Genomic DNA, 17,528 nt, shown 5'->3' with positions numbered 1-17,528 from the left:
CCCCTCCTCTCCCCCTTCCCCAATCTAATCTCATCTAGTTCGTGACAGGAAAGAGGGGCGGGGAAAGGAGGGGCGGGGAAGGTGGCGAGAAAGAGGAAGGGAAGAGAAAGAGGGAATGAAAAGACAAGAGGAGGATGGAGATGGAGAAAGAAAAGGGATGAGGAGAAGGGGGAAGAGAAAGGAGAAGGGAGGGGATGGTGAATGTGGTGGGTGGGGATAGTAGTGGTTGTAAGTGATAGTGTTAATTTTTAAAAAATATTCTAAAAATTTTTTAATTTTAAAAGATACCCAAAATATATTTCAAAAATTCCTCCAAAAAACATTACAAAAAATATCTACAATAAAAGTTTTTCATATACATTAGTATAATAAAATATTTCAAAAATATTTAATCCAAATGTAGGAATATTTCACAAATAGAAACTCTTTTGTCCATTTTACTTCCTATCTCTATCCGTTCTTTTTTTTTTTTGTCAAATTTGTGTTTTGTTCAATCACTACACTGTCAACCTAAATTAGAACATGCTCACGCATGCCCTGACGTCAAATCAACTACTTTATTGCATTATAAGTTGGGATAATTTCAAAAACCTCGACAATCTCACTATCCTCTCCTGAAATTTTAAAAATTTCACTTACTTCCCCTATAAATAGTGAAATAATGGGCAAACCCAATTTATTTTAGATTTTCCATCGCAATCCTGATTAAACTGAGGCATCCCACATCGAAAAGAGGAAAAGGAAAGGAATTGGTTTAAGAACGTTTAAGAACTTGGGCTTATGGACTACTTTGTAGTTTGGGTTAACCATTTTGAATCAGTGAATTTCGGTCCAAAAATTACTTGGGCTAACTCTTTGACTCAAATTGTGACAATTGGTATCAGAGTGAATCTCGCGTGGTCTCTGCACAAGATGAGTTTAAGCCAGCAAGTTATGGTTCCGACTATGTAAGGATGTGCAAGGAGTTAAGTATTGTGCGGGGCTAAATGCCATATTTGATGGAGACCACCTCTAAAACCTATGTAACTAAGTGCCACGTTAGACGGGGGCCAACTCTAGAGTCTGTATGAGCCACTTCTAGAGTCTGTACGCCAGGAAGTGCAAGGAGTTAAGTGCTGTGTGGAACTAAGTGCCACGTTTGATGGGGGCCACCTCTAAAACTTACGGAACTAAGTGCCACGTAATTATCTAATTAATTAATTAACTAATTAACTAATTTCTGTTTATCTAATTAACTAATTAACTAAAGCTGTTGTATGTCCGAAACTAACAAACTATTTGCATGTTAAACTAATAAACTAATAACTGCTTAACTAATTAACTAACTAATTATCTAATTAACTAATTAACTAATTTCTATTTATGTAATTATCTAATTAATTAATTAACTAATTAACTAATTTCTATTTATCTAATTAACTGATTAACTAAAGCTGTTGTCTGTCTGAAACTAACAAACTCTTTGCATGTTAAACTAATTAACTGCGATGGCCATCTCTAGAGTCCAAGTATGACCAAGCAGTGCCACCTCTCTTCTTGGTGGTGGATTGAGGTGTCAAGGAGTTTGGTTCCTATTGGATCATATGTGCCATGAATTTGACAGGGAGTCCAATAAATGTTAGATCAAGAAGCCAAGAATTGGCAAGAATTCAAAATCCAATTTGGATGTTGAAAAAGAGTAGGGCCACAATTTGAAGAAAAGGTGATCTTAAGTGTTAAGATGGGCTTGTATTGAGTATTGAAAGTGAGCTCGAAGAAGAAAGAAAAGGCGGTTATTATGTAAGTAAGGGTCTGAAACCTAAAAGTTTAACCTTTTGGATCAGAATTGGGTTCTTAACTTATATATTAGACTCTTTGATAGATGCTCTTAAGATATTTCTCCTTAATAAGTGGTATCAGAACTTCTGGTTGCGATACGAGTTTTGCGATGACATAAAATTTAAAAGATGAGAAAAATGAGATATCTCACAAGGAGTTTGATGGGGACCATCTCTAGAACCTACGGAACTAAGTGTCACGTTGAGTCGGGGGTCACCTCTAGAGCCGGTATAGGCCACCTCTAAAATTCGAATATGACCAAGTGGACAGTCTGAATTCTGAGAGATTTTGCAAGGACATAAAGTCGTAAAGATGGGAAGAATGAGGTATGTCACATCAGAAAGAGTAAGTGGAAAGGAATTGGTTTAAGAATTTGGGCTCACGGGCTACTTTGTAATTTGGATTAACCATTTTAAACTAATGAATTTCAGTCCAAAAATTACTTGGATTAACTCTTGGACTCGGATCGTAACATAAGTCATAGCCATCAGATCAAAATAAAAAATCCAAGAAATTGAACTGAGCATCAGAAAAAGGGATAATTTTAGAAACCTCCTCTGAAGTTAATTATCTTGTAATTATTTTAGGCCCAATCAATAATTAAAAAATGATATTAGGAGAGAGAAAATAATATGATTTCATCATTGTCCCTCATCTACTACATTATTTAATTAATTTAATACCAACCCACACATTAGAAAAAAATACTAAAATTTGCTGTTTATCATTAAGATCAAATCACATATAACATCAAAATAGTATATCAATCAAAAGCCAAGGAAATTGTTGAATTGGTCCAATTGGTCCCAAGCAGCAGTAGGTTTAGTTGATAAGGCAAGCCATCCATCCACGCACAGGTTTGGTATTTATCTCATGGTCGGCAGCATGCATTAGATCTAGACACGGACTGGTAGGTCCTCGTTCTCGTCAAGAAAAGCTCTCAGTTCTGGGAAAGAAAGCAACAGGTCATGACAAAGTTCATTGGATTGAGCTAGCTAGCTTTTTTAGTTTAAATCTGGGAAAGAAAGATAATGGACCAAAGTTCATTTGATTGGAACTGCTAGCCACTTTTTTATTTTTTATTTTTTTGGCAAACATAATTTTCAAGAGCACTCGTGGCCAATATAATATATCCACATCCAACATAATATATCTAGGAAAACCCAACTTTGCATGTTTCAAACGAGTGACAACTAATATGCTAATCCTCGTCCTACAGGTGGCCAATTACAAATCGCATTATATAGGCGTCAAAGTCGTACAAAAGCAGAGTATTAGGATCTCTGGTCGGTTGATGTTGCTAATAATCACATGGAACTCGCGTACCACGTAACATCAACAAGGCAAACGAAGCATGAAATATCTCATTTAATAAGAAAGGGAGGCCCGCCTGGTGTTTGCAGTTGAAATCGGTATTTATAAGTGCTCCACCAAGGAGTCCAAAACCATGCAAACTAGTGGCAGTGGAACGAATTTCTCCTCTTCTTTTGAGCAAAAGAATACACCCCTTATAAACTAGATGATCATGGCATCCAGTCCTCGGAATGTTTTCCTACAAGGTGGAAATACAACAGAATTTAGTGAACCAGTACTGAAGTTGAGAAGACTACCCTTTAGTGCCCCATTAGGATCACCATATATAAAGGCTGCTGACCGTCCCCGTGCCCCTATTTCTTGCTCGGCAGTAGCTGATAAAATGCCAGCAACAGTTGGGGGTGCACTTGACTCCAATTCCCTAACTACTAGACGGTTAATGACTCAGACATTCATTGACCAAGCTGAACTGATGACAGTTTCTAGTACAGGAAAATTCGGACGGTTTGGGGGAAAGTTTGTGCCCGAGACGTTAATATCTTGTTTGAGCAAGCTTGAAGCCGAATTCATCTTGGCTTTGCATGACGAAAATTTTCAGGTTTGTCCGGTACTGTCTATGAATGGTGTATACAAGTTTTAGTGTTTGAGCTAGAATAATGTAATAATGAATACTAGATTTTTTTATTTTTTTTTTTCTGTTTTACTTTCAGGAAGAGCTTGCAACAGCATTGAGGGATTATGTGGGCCGAGAAAGTCCGCTGTATTTTGCTAAGAGGCTGACAGACTATTACAAAAACAGTGAAGGAAAAGGGCCAGAGATTTATTTGAAAAGGGAGGATCTTGTGCATACAGGAGCTCACAAGATCAATAATGCCATAGCACAAGCAATGCTTGCAAAGCGAATAGGCAGGAAAAGAATAGTGGCAGCCACTGGCGCCGGTCAGCATGGTGTTGCCACAGCTGCTGCATGTGCTAAACTTTCTCTTGAGTGCACGATATTCATGGGAAGTGCAGACGTTGGAAGACAGGGGGCGAATGTGCTGCTGATAAAAAATCTTGGTGCTCAGGTACGGAAATACCATGTCCACTCGAATTGCCTCCACCCCCACAAATTACACGTCTTCTTTGCACTGATTCTTTTTAGTCATGTTTGTTGTATGAAACTAATAAGGTTACAAAAGAAAAGGGAAAAAAAAAAGTAGTCTAAACTAGAGAGCATTTCATATATATATATATATATTGGTTTTAAATGTCATTTTCTGGGGTATATAAAATAAAACCTACTAGTATTATCGACGGAAATGAGTATATTTGGCTGGAAACCGCTAAAAAGGATGAGATAACAGGGACGTCATTATCAATTCTATATTTAGGACACGTAGAATCAGTCAAAGTTTCCTTTTGGTATACTAAAACAAAGATATACAAATATTAAAAGTGTGTTTGGATTGAAGATTAGTTTGGCATTTTTTTTTTAAATAACATTTTAGTACTTTTTTTGATGTGACATATTGAGATCAAAAGGGTAGATGAGATGATAAAAATGTGAATAAAAAACATGTCTTTGATGCAAGTAGTAAAAAAAAAAAAATTATAAAGCATCAGCTGTACTCTTTCATGATTTCATCCTTAGCTTCAATTTCTCTTTTTAATTAGCAACCTAGACCTTTTAACTAAAAACTGCATTGTAATTGTCCTCAAACAAACAAACCAAATGTTCTTACTAGTAATTTTTTTTTTATTCATCGATTTGTGAAAAATGGAACAAATAAACACATACCTTTTCAGAATTAATTTGACTTGTTTGTACTTGAGGGTGAAAGATTTTTAGCACGAACTGCCAGTTCTCATAATAGGACAGCAAGCCAAACCTGATATATCCATGTGCATAAACCTACAGGTTAAAGTTGTGGATGGAAGCTTCAAGGAAGCAATGTCTGAAGCAATCCGGGATTGGGTAGGAGATCTGGAGACGAGCTATTTCTTGTCGGGCACTGCCGTAGGGCCTCACCCCTGTCCAACCATCGTTCGCGAATTCCAATCTGTAATTGGAAAAGAAACCAGAAAACAGGCAGAAGAAAAGTGGGGTGGCAAGCCAGATGTGCTGGTGGCCTGTGTAGGGAGTGGATCAAATGCACTGGGGATGTTCCATGAATTTATTAGAGATGAAGATGTGAGATTGATTGGAGTTGAGGCAGCTGGGGTTGGATTAGATTCAGGTGCACATTCAGCAACCTTGGCTAGAGGAGATGTAGGTGTTTACCACGGGAGCATGAGCTACTTGTTGCAAGATGAGGAAGGCCAAATTATTGGACCACATTCCATTGGAGTAGGGTAAGATTCCTCACAACACTTGATATTTCATATTTGTTGCGCTGACTTTATGTGCGGTTCATATTCAAGTGCTGATCCAATTGTCAAAATTCGAATTTGCAGCTTGGAATATCCAGGAGTCAGCCCAGAATTGAGCTTTCTCAAGGACAATGGACGTGCTGAATTTTACGCAGTCACGGATGATGAAGCTTTAGATGGTAATATCGATCTTATTATAGAGTAGCAATAATTCGGATTATGATTTTATATCTATCTATTTACATTTGAGTTAATATTATATACAGTATCACGGTTAAATATATACGATACACGGTAAAAAAAGTGTTCAATTTCAAATTTTAATTCAAACAAATTATCGTGCATCCAACGATGATAATACACACACACATATATATATATACACCGTTAGTTAGTATATAGATTAGAACATTAATTTTTTTTTACGTTTCGTTATGCATTTATATTTGATTACAGAACTGATCAATCACTTGCGTGTCGAATTGACTGGTTTGCAGCTTATCGAAGACTTTGTCAATTAGAAGGAATATTCCCCGCCTTGGAAGCTTCTCATGCACTTGCTTATCTCGAAAAACTTTGTCCCGGTTTAGAAGACGGAGCCAAGGTGGTCGTTAATTGCAGCGGCCGTGGAGACAAAGATGCTGCAACAGTCTATAAGCATAACGAAGAACGGGTGTGAGCCACAAATATATGGCTCAATTTCTCTAGTTTAAATCCAAAACAGAAATCTTCGTGATCAAATACTTGACAAAATATGTCAAAATATATGCAGATCATACGTGGAAAGTTAGTTGACCGGTTCAATAGATAGAAAAAAAAAAAAGTACGGATACAAAATGGCATTGAGCAAAATCTTTGTGAACTATTGATGCCATTAACCCAATAACTTAGGCTTCGCTTGGATTAGCTGTGTTTTGGGAGTGTTTTTGAAATATATTATGATTTAAAATTTTAATGAATACTTTTAAAATTTTATAAAACCTTATAGCCACCCACCACCACCCTTTTCCTTCTTCTCTCCTCCCTCCTTCTTCCTCCTCACTCTTGCCTCCTTTATACTAGTGTTTCTTTTTCCATTTTTTTCCATTTTTATATAGCAATTTCAAAGGTTCATGAGAGCGAGCAACTGTTTGACATTTTCACAAAGCTAATGGCCACAGAAACAATCAGCAAATTGCAAAGTAAAGGGGGGAATGGGAATAATTAGTAAATGGTAATTTTTTTTTTTTTTTAATCTAGAAATGTCTAACCTACAAAAATCTAGTTTTAAGTCTTTAAAGACAAATTTGAGGACTATCCAAACAAAGATGAAAATAATTAGAATAATTGAAGTCATAGCTTCGAATAAAAGTTGGTGGTGGTTACTTAGATGAGAGTGGAGAAGATGGGCTGCTTCATGGACAAAGCTCCAACCATCCAACCCATCGACATGGTTGTAACTTGTAAGCAATGTTTTACTAAAACCCAACCCGGATTGGGACCGACCAGTTTTATTTCTAGTCCAGGCAAAGCCCTCAAACCCAATGGAAGCAGAAGAACAGTTCTCCATTTTGATTGAAATTTCAATCGGGTCAGCTGCAATGATTCGTTCGGGTCATATTTAACTCTAATTCAACACAAAATCTTGCAAATTTTGCTAACTAATCTCATTAAATGACATGCTACATTTAATTCTTGATAATCAGAATGCATGATTGCCCCCACTGATTAGATAAAACATTTATTGCTTTGTCACAATCCTCTCTCTCCCCCCTAATAATGTTTTTGCTCTCTATCATATTTTCTACGTCATTGCCTTTTATTTCTTTCATACCTATCTTACAAATTCCTACTTTTTATTTAAATTTTGATTATTTACCAAATTTTATTTACTTGCATCGTCAACAAATTTTTCAACTACCTTTTTATATCATATACATCACATTAAAAATGTGCTATAGAAGTTTTTTAGAAAGTTATAGTGGCCACCAAAAAGGGGATTAAGTCCCTCTTTAGACTATAAATCGAGGGTTTGAACCCCACCTGTCCTGCAGTAAAAAAAATCTAAAGAAAGTGACTGAACACTCCTTTGATCTAGTTGGGCCCGTAAACCTACTAGCCCCTTGTACAATTTCTTTAGACTCCCCCTCTTTGTAGAATAAGATAGATTATGGATCGTTATAACAACAAAAAAAAATCTCAAATAATGTACTATCCAAACACAAATCATTTTAAGTTTATGAGTCATATAAATGAAAAGCAACTTTCCATCCATTTGAATGTCCTTTTCAAAACAGGCAAAGCCATGCTAACTGGTTAAATGGGGTGACCAGAGCCATTTAATGGAAGACTACCAGTGTGACATAATTAGACGAGTGCCATAAATCTTTCCTAGAGAACGCGGCCGGCAATCAGTTTTCTATCACATTAGTCTTTTTGTTCTTTTTTCAAGCTAGTATTACTGTAAACATTTTGTTTACCTCTTGCCATTAAGTCAGATCTTTTTATACCTGTTATATTTTGGTTAAACCTTCAAATAACCCTATCTACGCCAATATTGTGCCAAATTAAAAAAGAAACAAGGCAGAGACCAAGTATCATACATTCTGGCAAGACAAACACAAGAATGGCTTTGGTATCCTCCATCCAATCCCGCTTCTACTGCAACAGCCTAGAGGAGTTTGAGGGCTCCCCCAACCTCCTCAGCAAGCAGCACATGCAGGCTACAGGACAAGAGGACAACAGAATGGAAATATGCGGGGAGGCAGGCCACTTAGTCCCATAGGAATAAATCATAAAGCAGAATGAAACCCAAAATCAGAAAGTCTCCAGGAGATGTAAATAATCGAACACTTAAAAAGACTTCACAGTCAAAGCTCCGCTTGCCATAACATAAGTGTGTGCACATCCTGAACAAAAATAAGGGATATCTTTGCTAATTAGCTGCATTAAGCATATAATAAGACTAAAGATCCCAACTTGGGGTCACTGAGTCGATATAAAGTATTACATTGAATTAACATCAGAATGAACATCGCTAAATGGAGGACACCATAACTTGAACGAAAGATGCAGCCACGGTAGTACTGTTCGTTTGCCTCCAGCAAATCGATTTGCTTAGTACAATGAGAAGCCACCTCCAAGACATACACGGAAATTCTCCAGTTCATCCCCCTGCAAAACTCCAATTGAACAGCACGAAGTACTGGATTATATCCCCCACCCTCCCCCTCAAGCCAATTAAACAGCTGAGCCAAGAAAATTTTACATTCCCAAAGTTCGGTACATCTGAGTCGTTAGAAAGCACTTAATATCGTGTGTTCTCCAAAGACGACAAAATGCAAGAAAAGCTAAAGACGTCTAAATTCTAGACAAGAAAAGAAGAATACCAGAAAGAATGCATCACAAAATCATGTCACCTTTTTCTGCAAAAAATGTGGATGGTACAGATCCAACTATACATTTACATAATTCTGGCACAGTACATAAAAAGCGGAAGAGAAGATTATTAAGATGAAGCAACTCTATATGATGTTACAGCAAACCTAGATGGTGATGTAATAAGGCTAACTCCACATTCATTTCTTTTCACTACCCTCTTCAGTATAACCCTGCATAAGACAAAAGGCAAGACATAATTAAGAACCATAACTCACATTGCAGCAACAAGCATACCACCAAAAATCTACCCAGAATACAAGGCACTCACTATAAGTTCCAACAGCCTTAAATTGATTAATGTGAAAATACAGGAAGCAAGCTACCTATCATTGACTTCAGTTAATCTCTCCTAAACTAGGGAGTCCTTGCAAACCCCAAAAAATTAAGTTGATGTAGAGTACATAGTTGTCAAGACGTTACTGCTTTAAATTCATAATTACTCACCCCACGACCAGCAGAGAGCCCCACGCATGATTTTAAGCATTTCCAATATCAAAGAACCCATTAGACAATGATATTGACCAAGCAACAAACAGATGTCTTTCATATTCAGAAAAGAAGGTAAAAGATGTATACCCCTCTATCTTTTGACAAAACTTCAGCAGAAGCACCACTGGTCTCTGACCTGCATTTAGAATGTATTATGGGACCTAACTGGGACCTGTTCATTCCAGCTGTTGAACCAGTTGGTGCATTCATGTAGACAGCGCCCCTATACATCCATTCCTCAGTCTCATCACTATAAAAATCATCAAAGGGCTCTCCACATAATGCACAAAATTTCTGGTCATCATCAGCAGGAACAGCCAATTCTTCATCATCATTCTTCTCCACAGCATCCTCAATGGGTAAAAAGCTAGGAACTGCATCGGTTCCCAATGCCTCTGCATTCCTAAGCCACATGTCAACCCTCACAAACCAGTTACGAGAGGGCTTCTGCTTGTTTTTAGACTTGCGGTTCCTTTTAACATGCCAATCCATGTGACTGCTATGAGCCTCTTGGCATTTGAAGCGAACACCACAAGCTGTGCATTGTCTGGGAAGGTCAGCATATAGAGCTTTTATTGCTGATTCATGACGCACCCTAAGAGTATCTTGATTGAAGTCAAGGACCATCGAATCCTGTACATCAAATGACACGATTTAGAATGACAGACAGTTCAACAAGATTGGAAAATTGAAAACAAAATCAACTCCTTTGATGATACTGCAGAGCAAGATATACCTGCATGGGAGCTTCTTTTGTTAAAGAGATCAACCCTTGGGCCATTAGTGTATTAAACAGACCAGAAAGTGGACCACCAGCTGGAGGATTAGGTCCTACTGGCCCAGGATTTTGAGTGATATGTATCATTGTGGAAGACACAGGACGGGAACCTTGTAAAGGAGGCATGGATACCCCTGGTAAACTCAATGATGCATTAACAATACTGGGAACAGGCATAGACGACTGGACATTAGGAATTACATTCTGCAAGCCTGCACCCATGATAGCATGAACACCATGTGCTTGAGGAACATATCCATAATCCAGAGGTGGTCTAACTAAATTAGAAGGTGGTAGATAAGGAACAGGTGGAACCATATTCTGACGTGCTTCCTGGGATGGCAGTGGTTGTGGTTGCGAATATGATAGATTTACATGTGGTCCAACTTGCAGATTTGGAGGAATAAGCCCACGAGGTTGACTTGAAGGTTGAGGCATGCTGACTGGATTGTTTTCAACAGAACCTAATTGCTGACCAGGGAAATTAGGCATAGTCATACCCTGATGGCCAACTGCATCTGGCTGATAACCGATTTGTTCATGCATTGGAGGACTAGCAAGCAAAGCTTGATGATAAGAAGCACGGATATTTACAGAAGGTGGCACTCCCATTGAAGCAGGTGTTGCAATTGACTGCATTTCAGGAGTTAATGAAGCAAAACCAGAAGAACCAATTCTTGATACAACAGCAGAGGGCCCTCGAATTCGAGGATCTGCATTTGGAAAATTGCTGACTGAAGGAGGCTTATATTCAGATGAAGGTGCTATTCCCATGCCTGAAAAGGACATTTGATGATTCCTTCCACTCCCTTTGATGCTTAAATGTTGCTGAGATGACCGAACATGAGACTGAGGCATACTAAAACCATCCTTTGGAAAATGAGAACTAGAAACGTGCTTATTCTCATCGCGGAATCCAGCAACCTTCTTAATCACTCCACGAACGGACTGCTAAAAAGAATCAAATACAATTCAAGTTGTGTCTCAATTTTCAAATTATGTAACCAAAAAGAAATCAGTCTATAAAATTAATCTATGAGAAATTCCCCTTAAATATCAGTGTGTCTCCTAATAGTAAGTATTCCTTATTAATGGTCAACCTCTGACTCATTGAAGGAAGCATTCCTCATCATGAAGTTTCATCTTAACTGCTACATTGATCTACATCTACCACAACATCAAATTATTATGATCACCAAAAGAGTCTTCTCAATAAGTTCCAAAGGCGTGTAATGCAATACAGAGTCAACAAAGCTCAAAGTAAAGGATAAATAAAGAGGACAATGCTCTCTCAAGTCAGATGAATAATAAACATTTGTAGACTCAATAAAGTGGTTGGCAAACACTAAAATTGATAATGCAAGTCAACTGATTTTACAAACTGTGATCAACAATATAGAACATAGCACAGAAATCCATAAAAAGGAATATTAGAAACACAAAGCATGGCCATACACTGACTGCAGAAACATTCTCAGACGGTGACGAGTCACTAAATATAGGGAGTTGGGCCTGCTTAGAAAAGTTGTTTCTGAAGTCTGAAGTCGCCAAATGCGGATCAGGATGCGTTCTAAAGCCAGGTCTTGTCCTAAAATTTGCAGACGGTGGGATGGATGATGAAAATAGATCATTATTCCGACTACTATCCCCTAAAGTTGGGCTCATATCCTCCCAATTGAATTCTTCCTCCTCGGTATTTTGCCATGTCTTCAAAGATGCACTTTTATTGATACCATTTACAATGGAGTGATCAACCTTAAGATGTTTATGACTTGGTGGCTTCTCCCTCTCATCAATTCCATATGCATCAATCAAAGCCCTTGGCCTATCGAGGTCGATACCATTGTTATATCTGTATGCAGGAGTTTCGAATTTCACACTGGTACCATTGGTCAAAGTATTCCTTTGCCAATCACTTGCCTCTTCATGTCTGCCAGAAGTTCTAGCAAAGCCATACTCAAATCCAGACTGAGATGGAGAAGCCTTTTCAGCTGCTCTTCTGGGAGAACCATCTACTGCAATATTATCTAGTGAAGGAGATAATGACCTGCCATGCTTAACTCCATATGGAGAAGACGACCCAGCAAGCCTGGCAGCCGAAGGCCGGATCATCTTTACAGCACCAAGGCCGGAGGCTGTATTGTCTGTATGATCCCTCAAGCTCAACCTCTCAGTTACAGCCTGTCAAGAGATTAACTGTGCATTATAAAAAGTAAATTCACCATATCCACTAGCAGGATTTTTGCCAAAATGTCAGATTTTATGGTAGTTCCTCTGGCAGTTAAATATTTAATAAGTGAAAAGATACACATGGTACTTTCAAAGAATGCTTTATAAACGTGAACATAACAAAACCACACAGGAAAAAAGAGCCCTCTCATGATACCATAAATGTCCCCACACCACTAAATATTGTTCAGCAGACACTCAGAATTAATTATTTCTCAATCAGCATTATAAGACTTATTTAAAAATAAAAATAAAAACACACACACACACACATATGGTGCCACGACAGTACCAGGTTCAATTCCAACTTCACAGTCCATATCAGCATTCTTGAGTGCCAGTGCAAGTCAACAAGTGAATGATTTCGAATTTAAGAAATGGTTGATGTACAAGATACTATGCAGCTACCGCTTTTTTTTTACAACTCAAATGTGATATCAGTGATGCAACCTTAATGAAACAACTCAAGGTACAATCAGGACCACACTGTCTGCAGACAAAGGGGGAAGTAAGGCCCTAAACGGACTCCAAATCATAAACTTGTAGAATTAGGGGGAAGTAAAAACACCATTGTAATAGAAGACTTTGGTAAAAAATAAATAAATAAATCGAGTGAGGTCCACATGTTCATAACTATTGGCGGACCAAAGAAAAATACTAGTTGCCTTGCTCACAATTACTAGGTAAATATTTACAACTGAAATGTGACATCAGAAAAGAAACCTGAAATGGAACAACTCAAGAGAGAATCATGATGACAATGTTCACCAGACAAAGGGGAGGGGAAAGAAGAAAACAAGCTCTAGATGGGTTCCAGATTCTAAAGTTAAAGAATTATGCAGAGAACCAAAAGTTTGCTAAATATATAAATTAGTTACTTCCACAGATTGATAACTAATGGCAAACCAAAGAAATTACCAGACGCCATCCTCATAGTTACCCAGAAAATGCTACTCTAAGTGGTAAAGTGCAGATTCAAATCTCCATGCTCAAATTGATGCATCGCATATAAACTTTCTGCTCACACTCCCAAATTCTAACAAAAATCTCATGTTGGTTGAGGAAGAGATAACTTGTAGCTTAAAAAATTGAAGCGCAAACTGCTGGCACCTTTTTCCTTCCCAAATGATGCCACAGAATAATTATTAGAATTTGGCAAGGAATGCATATCCAATTATATTAGCATCATGACACTTACTTGAATAGAAGAAAAAGTGGAGTGTGGGAAAGTGAGGAAAAGGAAATTAGACCTTCTTACATGGTTGTTTAACTAGAAAAATTTTTCAAACTAGCAGTAGTTACCAGATTTTTGTCTAACCAATTTTTTCATACAGAATTGTGCAAATTTTACAGGACACAAATTGCAAGAAGTACAGGAAGATGTGACAATTCTAAAAATTTCTTGTAAACCAAACACACAAGCAAGAAAAGGTACTTCTCCTGGCAATCAAAACCTAAGCATGACATAGTTCTATGCATTCTAAAGACCACAACCTCCCACAAAGTAAGCCAGCATGATGTTCACAGCTTTTGCATTTACCCTTCTAAGGTGGCCCAACCCAAGAGAACAGAGATCACTGGGCTTCCATTTTTAGACACGCATATCAGATAAATCTTGGGGCGCCTTATTTACCCAGACACATAGAGCATGGGCTTCTGGGAATCGCATACTAACTAATGCATCAGATACACCAGCATTTTTCTATAAATCATCAACAACTTCAGCATTTATAAGTACTCCCTCCATCCAATTAAAACTGTCAGCCTTTCCTTTTCGCTAGGTCCCAGATTTATTGTCACTTACCCAGAATAGCAAATATTCTTCCAACTCCTGCCTTACTTTAACTATTTTTTTCTGAAGTTTGCGGGGCAATCAACTTTTGCATTCATTATTTGCAAAGCTTCTAAAGCCGCATGGGATACACCAGAAAATTGTTTTGTCAGTAGCTAGCAGGCTCAACTCGGGGATGGCAGCAACAAAATTAAGCACGCATAAATTAATGATGGTCACATTGCCTATTGTTACGATGAAAATTGACTATCCAACCCACTTTTGTGTGCGTAAAATGGGAAACTCAAGCTCCATACCCCACTATCTCTCAACCATGCATAAAAAACACAAATCTAAACATGAGAAAAAAATATGGTATGGACGGAGTAATCTTTGAAAACCTGACTTGGTCTCACAGTGCATTCAATAATAAATTCCACAGTATCACCTTCAACAAATGAAAACCAGGACTGAAACTACAACTATGGCAAGTTGGTAGGAGGAAAATATGGAAAGACACAACTCATAGCGCAATTGGAATGTTATACTCAGTAATGGGACAAAATTGTAGTTGAAGCAAAAACTGCACGCCAAGATCTAGTGCATAACTCAGAAATAGATAGAAGGCATAAGGACAAGAAAACATAAAGGACAAAAAAGAGGTAAAATAAAATCTTACAGCATCAGCAGTAGCATGCCCCAACTGACGTCTTGCTTCCAAATATTTTGGATTTACATGTATGCCATGAGTTGGCCGCGGCGATTCAGAAGCTCTTCCTGAAGTTAAGCTGGAGGGTTGATCATTCATTGGGGGGGAAAACTCCAAAAGAGCCTCAATCTTCCGGAGTACAGACGAGTGAAACACAGACGACCAGGTTTTGAAGAGGTGTCTCATCGAAGGATACATGTTGGGGTGCACTTGATTATATGCCTCACAGAAGACCTTAGCAGAAATAAATAGGGTCCCGTCAGATAGTAGAAAAAATTAAGGTCTTCCTGAAGTTTAAAAGACCCAATTAATTTGCCTACCTCTGGCAAACGAGCAGAGAAGTATCTCACATAATCTCTTCCAATATTCTTTACAATACTATCCAGGAGATACAAAAACGGGAGTTTTTGTTCAACTGGGGCCTGAAAACAGCAGGTTACACATCATGAAGATTAAACATATTTTGAAATGAAAAAGCTGCATGTTATACACAAAAGTTACCAACCAAATTTAATTCTTTTTTCTTTTCTCATTTTTTTTTGTTGCTGGTGGGGAAGGAGGAGAATATAAGTTTTCTTCAATTTTGAGCACAAAAAACTAATTCTGCAAAATGCAAACAGCAAAAGAATGTCTTATCAACAGAATAAAATAGGAGAAATAGAAAGACTACATGCTTTACAAAATAGTGACATGTCCCAGTCATGGTTTATCTTGCTTTAAAGTTCTTAAATTGCTATTCAGGCTATTTCTTGATCTGAAAATGCAAGCGGCCAATATGATGCCACGACTTACAGATTGCACCTGACAGTTTACAAACTGCTGGCAACTAAAGATTCATCACTAAATCAATTCAACAAGTATAATGCCAACTCTCGGCAAATGTGAGGGGCATTGGGACAGATTAATACAAATGTATATTTAGCATATACAAGTGAAAAACAAACTGAAAGCACACAGCATCATTAACTATACGTATTAGCCTGCATCAAATGCATAGTAAAAGTACCACAAGGACGAGATTTCATAAAAGTAGTGTCTTTCCAACCAAATAAATATTTCTTGCTAATTCTCAAAGCATTGCAAAGAGAAACATCTTTTTTTCTGTAGAATCTAAGGGTGATTCTTTCCATCATTCGAGAAGCAAGTTAAACTAGATACGTATTAGGGTCATCCACATTCTGACGTTTAAAATCAGTAATTCCCCTAAAAGGTTCATTTTGTCGGTCTTAGATTCTAATTCTTAGTTGAGTTTGTGGTCAAGAATGTCCATCAGACTTTTGAAAACCGTCAAGGCATCAAAACTTCAATTACCCGTTGTTATTGAACAGTTATTGCATAGTATGTTCTCTCATCATAGTTTAATTAATCTATGCGCTGGTTATGGAAAAAACTGAGAGCTCCATTTGTCTGAAACACCCCACAACCACAAACTTGAATGCGAGAAAAGAGAGGAGAGGGAGGGGGGGAAGAAGGGAAAAAAATGCAAATCTTGAAACTTTTCTACAATACAAGCGCTAATCTGAAACACTATAGCTTCTATAACTTCAATTACACTCCAGTACAAATCAAAGAAAACGAAAAAAAAAAAAAGAGATAGAGAGAGAGCACTTTTACAACATATTCCAAAACTACTCCTACAAAACCCTACCTCAATAATCCGAGCACAAATAGCATCCGCAATGCCTTGACCGTGCCGCCTCTGTTCTCCGGCGATGATCGTAAGGTCAGTAATAACAGGCTTGGAATTAAAAACCAGGTCGGACAAAACCACTTCATAAAGCCTGACAACGTCATCACTACTCAACAAAACGACGTCGCCGCCCTCGGAAACCCTAAGTTCATCTTCCCTCTCCTTCAACATATCCCTAAACCTGTCCAAAATTGAAGTAGCAACCGGCTTTGAAACGACATCGTTTGCCATTGTCCTGTTCGAGTTCCCAAAGCTTCCACCTCCGGCTCCTCCTCCGCCGCCGCCGCCGCCACCACCATTCGCGGTCGAAATATTCATCGATCAATGAATTGTAGAAAAAAATAAAGAGGAATAGAGATAGGGCTAGGGTTTTATACCATCGGTGCCGGGAAGAATCGAACGGCCGTTACTGCCCATTGGAGAAGGGTTTTGCGAAATTGGAGAATTTTTTAAAAGAAAATAGGAGCATAAAAGTTGCAGAGTTGCAGGGACGATTTTACTGTGTATGCTGCATCCATAACTTAATACTGGTACAGTGGTACGTGATTTATATTTTTTGGGGAGATGTGTCAAGAGTCTGGAGGGGGAAGGATAATTTGATTTTAGATTAACGGCTGTGATGTGATGCTTGTCTGAATCTGTCCTTCTCCAATCTCCACGTGGTAAAACTCTTATATGCTTTGCTTTTCAAAAAAAAAAAAGTGAAAAGAAAAAGGAGGGTTTTCTTTTTCTTTTTTTTTTTCTTTATGTTAGTTTTGTTAAGTGGGGTTTTACGTTTTAGGGGTGCAACTGCAAATGAGTCCATTGAAGTCGGATATCATGCTAATTAAGTTTCATTTTTAAATTTTTAGATAAGCTTAAAATTGTGTTGAATTTTGGTTTCATCATTTTTTTTATTCTTCTTTTCGTTTGAAAAAGCCATTTTTTATTCAAGTTTTACAGAGCTTAATGCCAGTAA

General features: G+C 37.8%; 2 protein-coding genes across 3 annotated transcripts; one reads left to right on the top strand and one right to left on the bottom strand.

Annotated features, from left to right (window-relative positions):
* Window positions 1-2,949: 2,949 nt before the first annotated feature.
* LOC113760637 (tryptophan synthase beta chain 1-like) lies at window positions 2,950-6,410 on the top strand. Its single transcript, XM_027303292.1, has 5 exons — window positions 2,950-3,730; window positions 3,843-4,199; window positions 5,033-5,466; window positions 5,569-5,663; window positions 5,982-6,410. The coding sequence occupies exons 1-5, from the start codon at window positions 3,338-3,340 to the stop codon at window positions 6,161-6,163; spliced, it is 1,461 nt and encodes a 486-aa protein (XP_027159093.1). The 5' UTR covers window positions 2,950-3,337; the 3' UTR covers window positions 6,164-6,410.
* A 1,984-nt stretch (window positions 6,411-8,394) lies between these two features.
* On the bottom strand, window positions 8,395-17,076 carry LOC113762031 (polyadenylation and cleavage factor homolog 4). 2 transcript variants are annotated; one of them, XM_027305267.1, is made up of 7 exons: window positions 16,529-17,076; window positions 15,201-15,302; window positions 14,851-15,114; window positions 11,627-12,352; window positions 10,130-11,122; window positions 9,481-10,026; window positions 8,395-9,074 (listed from the first exon to the last, which is right to left on the bottom strand). In XM_027305267.1, exons 1-7 carry the CDS (start codon window positions 16,886-16,888, stop codon window positions 9,042-9,044), a joined length of 3,024 nt encoding a protein of 1,007 aa, XP_027161068.1. In that variant the 5' UTR covers window positions 16,889-17,076; the 3' UTR covers window positions 8,395-9,041. The 2 variants fall into 2 exon arrangements, with proteins under 2 accessions (XP_027161068.1, XP_027161069.1); XM_027305268.1 differs by having other exon boundaries at window positions 10,130-11,119.
* Window positions 17,077-17,528: the final 452 nt, after the last annotated feature.

This window comes from Coffea eugenioides, chromosome 2 (assembly GCF_003713205.1).
Source record: "Coffea eugenioides isolate CCC68of chromosome 2, Ceug_1.0, whole genome shotgun sequence".
Classification (NCBI taxonomy): domain Eukaryota; kingdom Viridiplantae; phylum Streptophyta; class Magnoliopsida; order Gentianales; family Rubiaceae; genus Coffea; species Coffea eugenioides.
This window is presented reverse-complemented; position numbering and strand designations above follow the sequence as displayed.

What these genes read in the sequence shown, in the direction of transcription:
- LOC113760637 (XM_027303292.1), top strand. Translation starts at nt 3,338, where the DNA reads ATGATCATGGCATCCAGTCCTCGGAATGTTTTCCTACAAGGTGGAAAT. An exon ending in TAAAAAATCTTGGTGCTCAG is followed by an intron (nt 4,200 to 5,032) that starts GTACGGAAATAC and finishes ATAAACCTACAG; the next exon opens with GTTAAAGTTGTGGATGGAAG. An exon ending in CCACATTCCATTGGAGTAGG is followed by an intron (nt 5,467 to 5,568) that starts GTAAGATTCCTC and finishes TCGAATTTGCAG; the next exon opens with CTTGGAATATCCAGGAGTCA.
- LOC113762031 (XM_027305267.1), bottom strand. Translation starts at nt 16,888, where the DNA reads ATGAATATTTCGACCGCGAATGGTGGTGGCGGCGGCGGCGGCGGAGGA. An exon ending in TTTGTGCTCGGATTATTGAG is followed by an intron (nt 15,303 to 16,528) that starts GTAGGGTTTTGT and finishes TGCTGTTTTCAG; the next exon opens with GCCCCAGTTGAACAAAAACT. An exon ending in CAAAAGAAGCTCCCATGCAG is followed by an intron (nt 10,027 to 10,129) that starts GTATATCTTGCT and finishes TTTGATGTACAG; the next exon opens with GATTCGATGGTCCTTGACTT.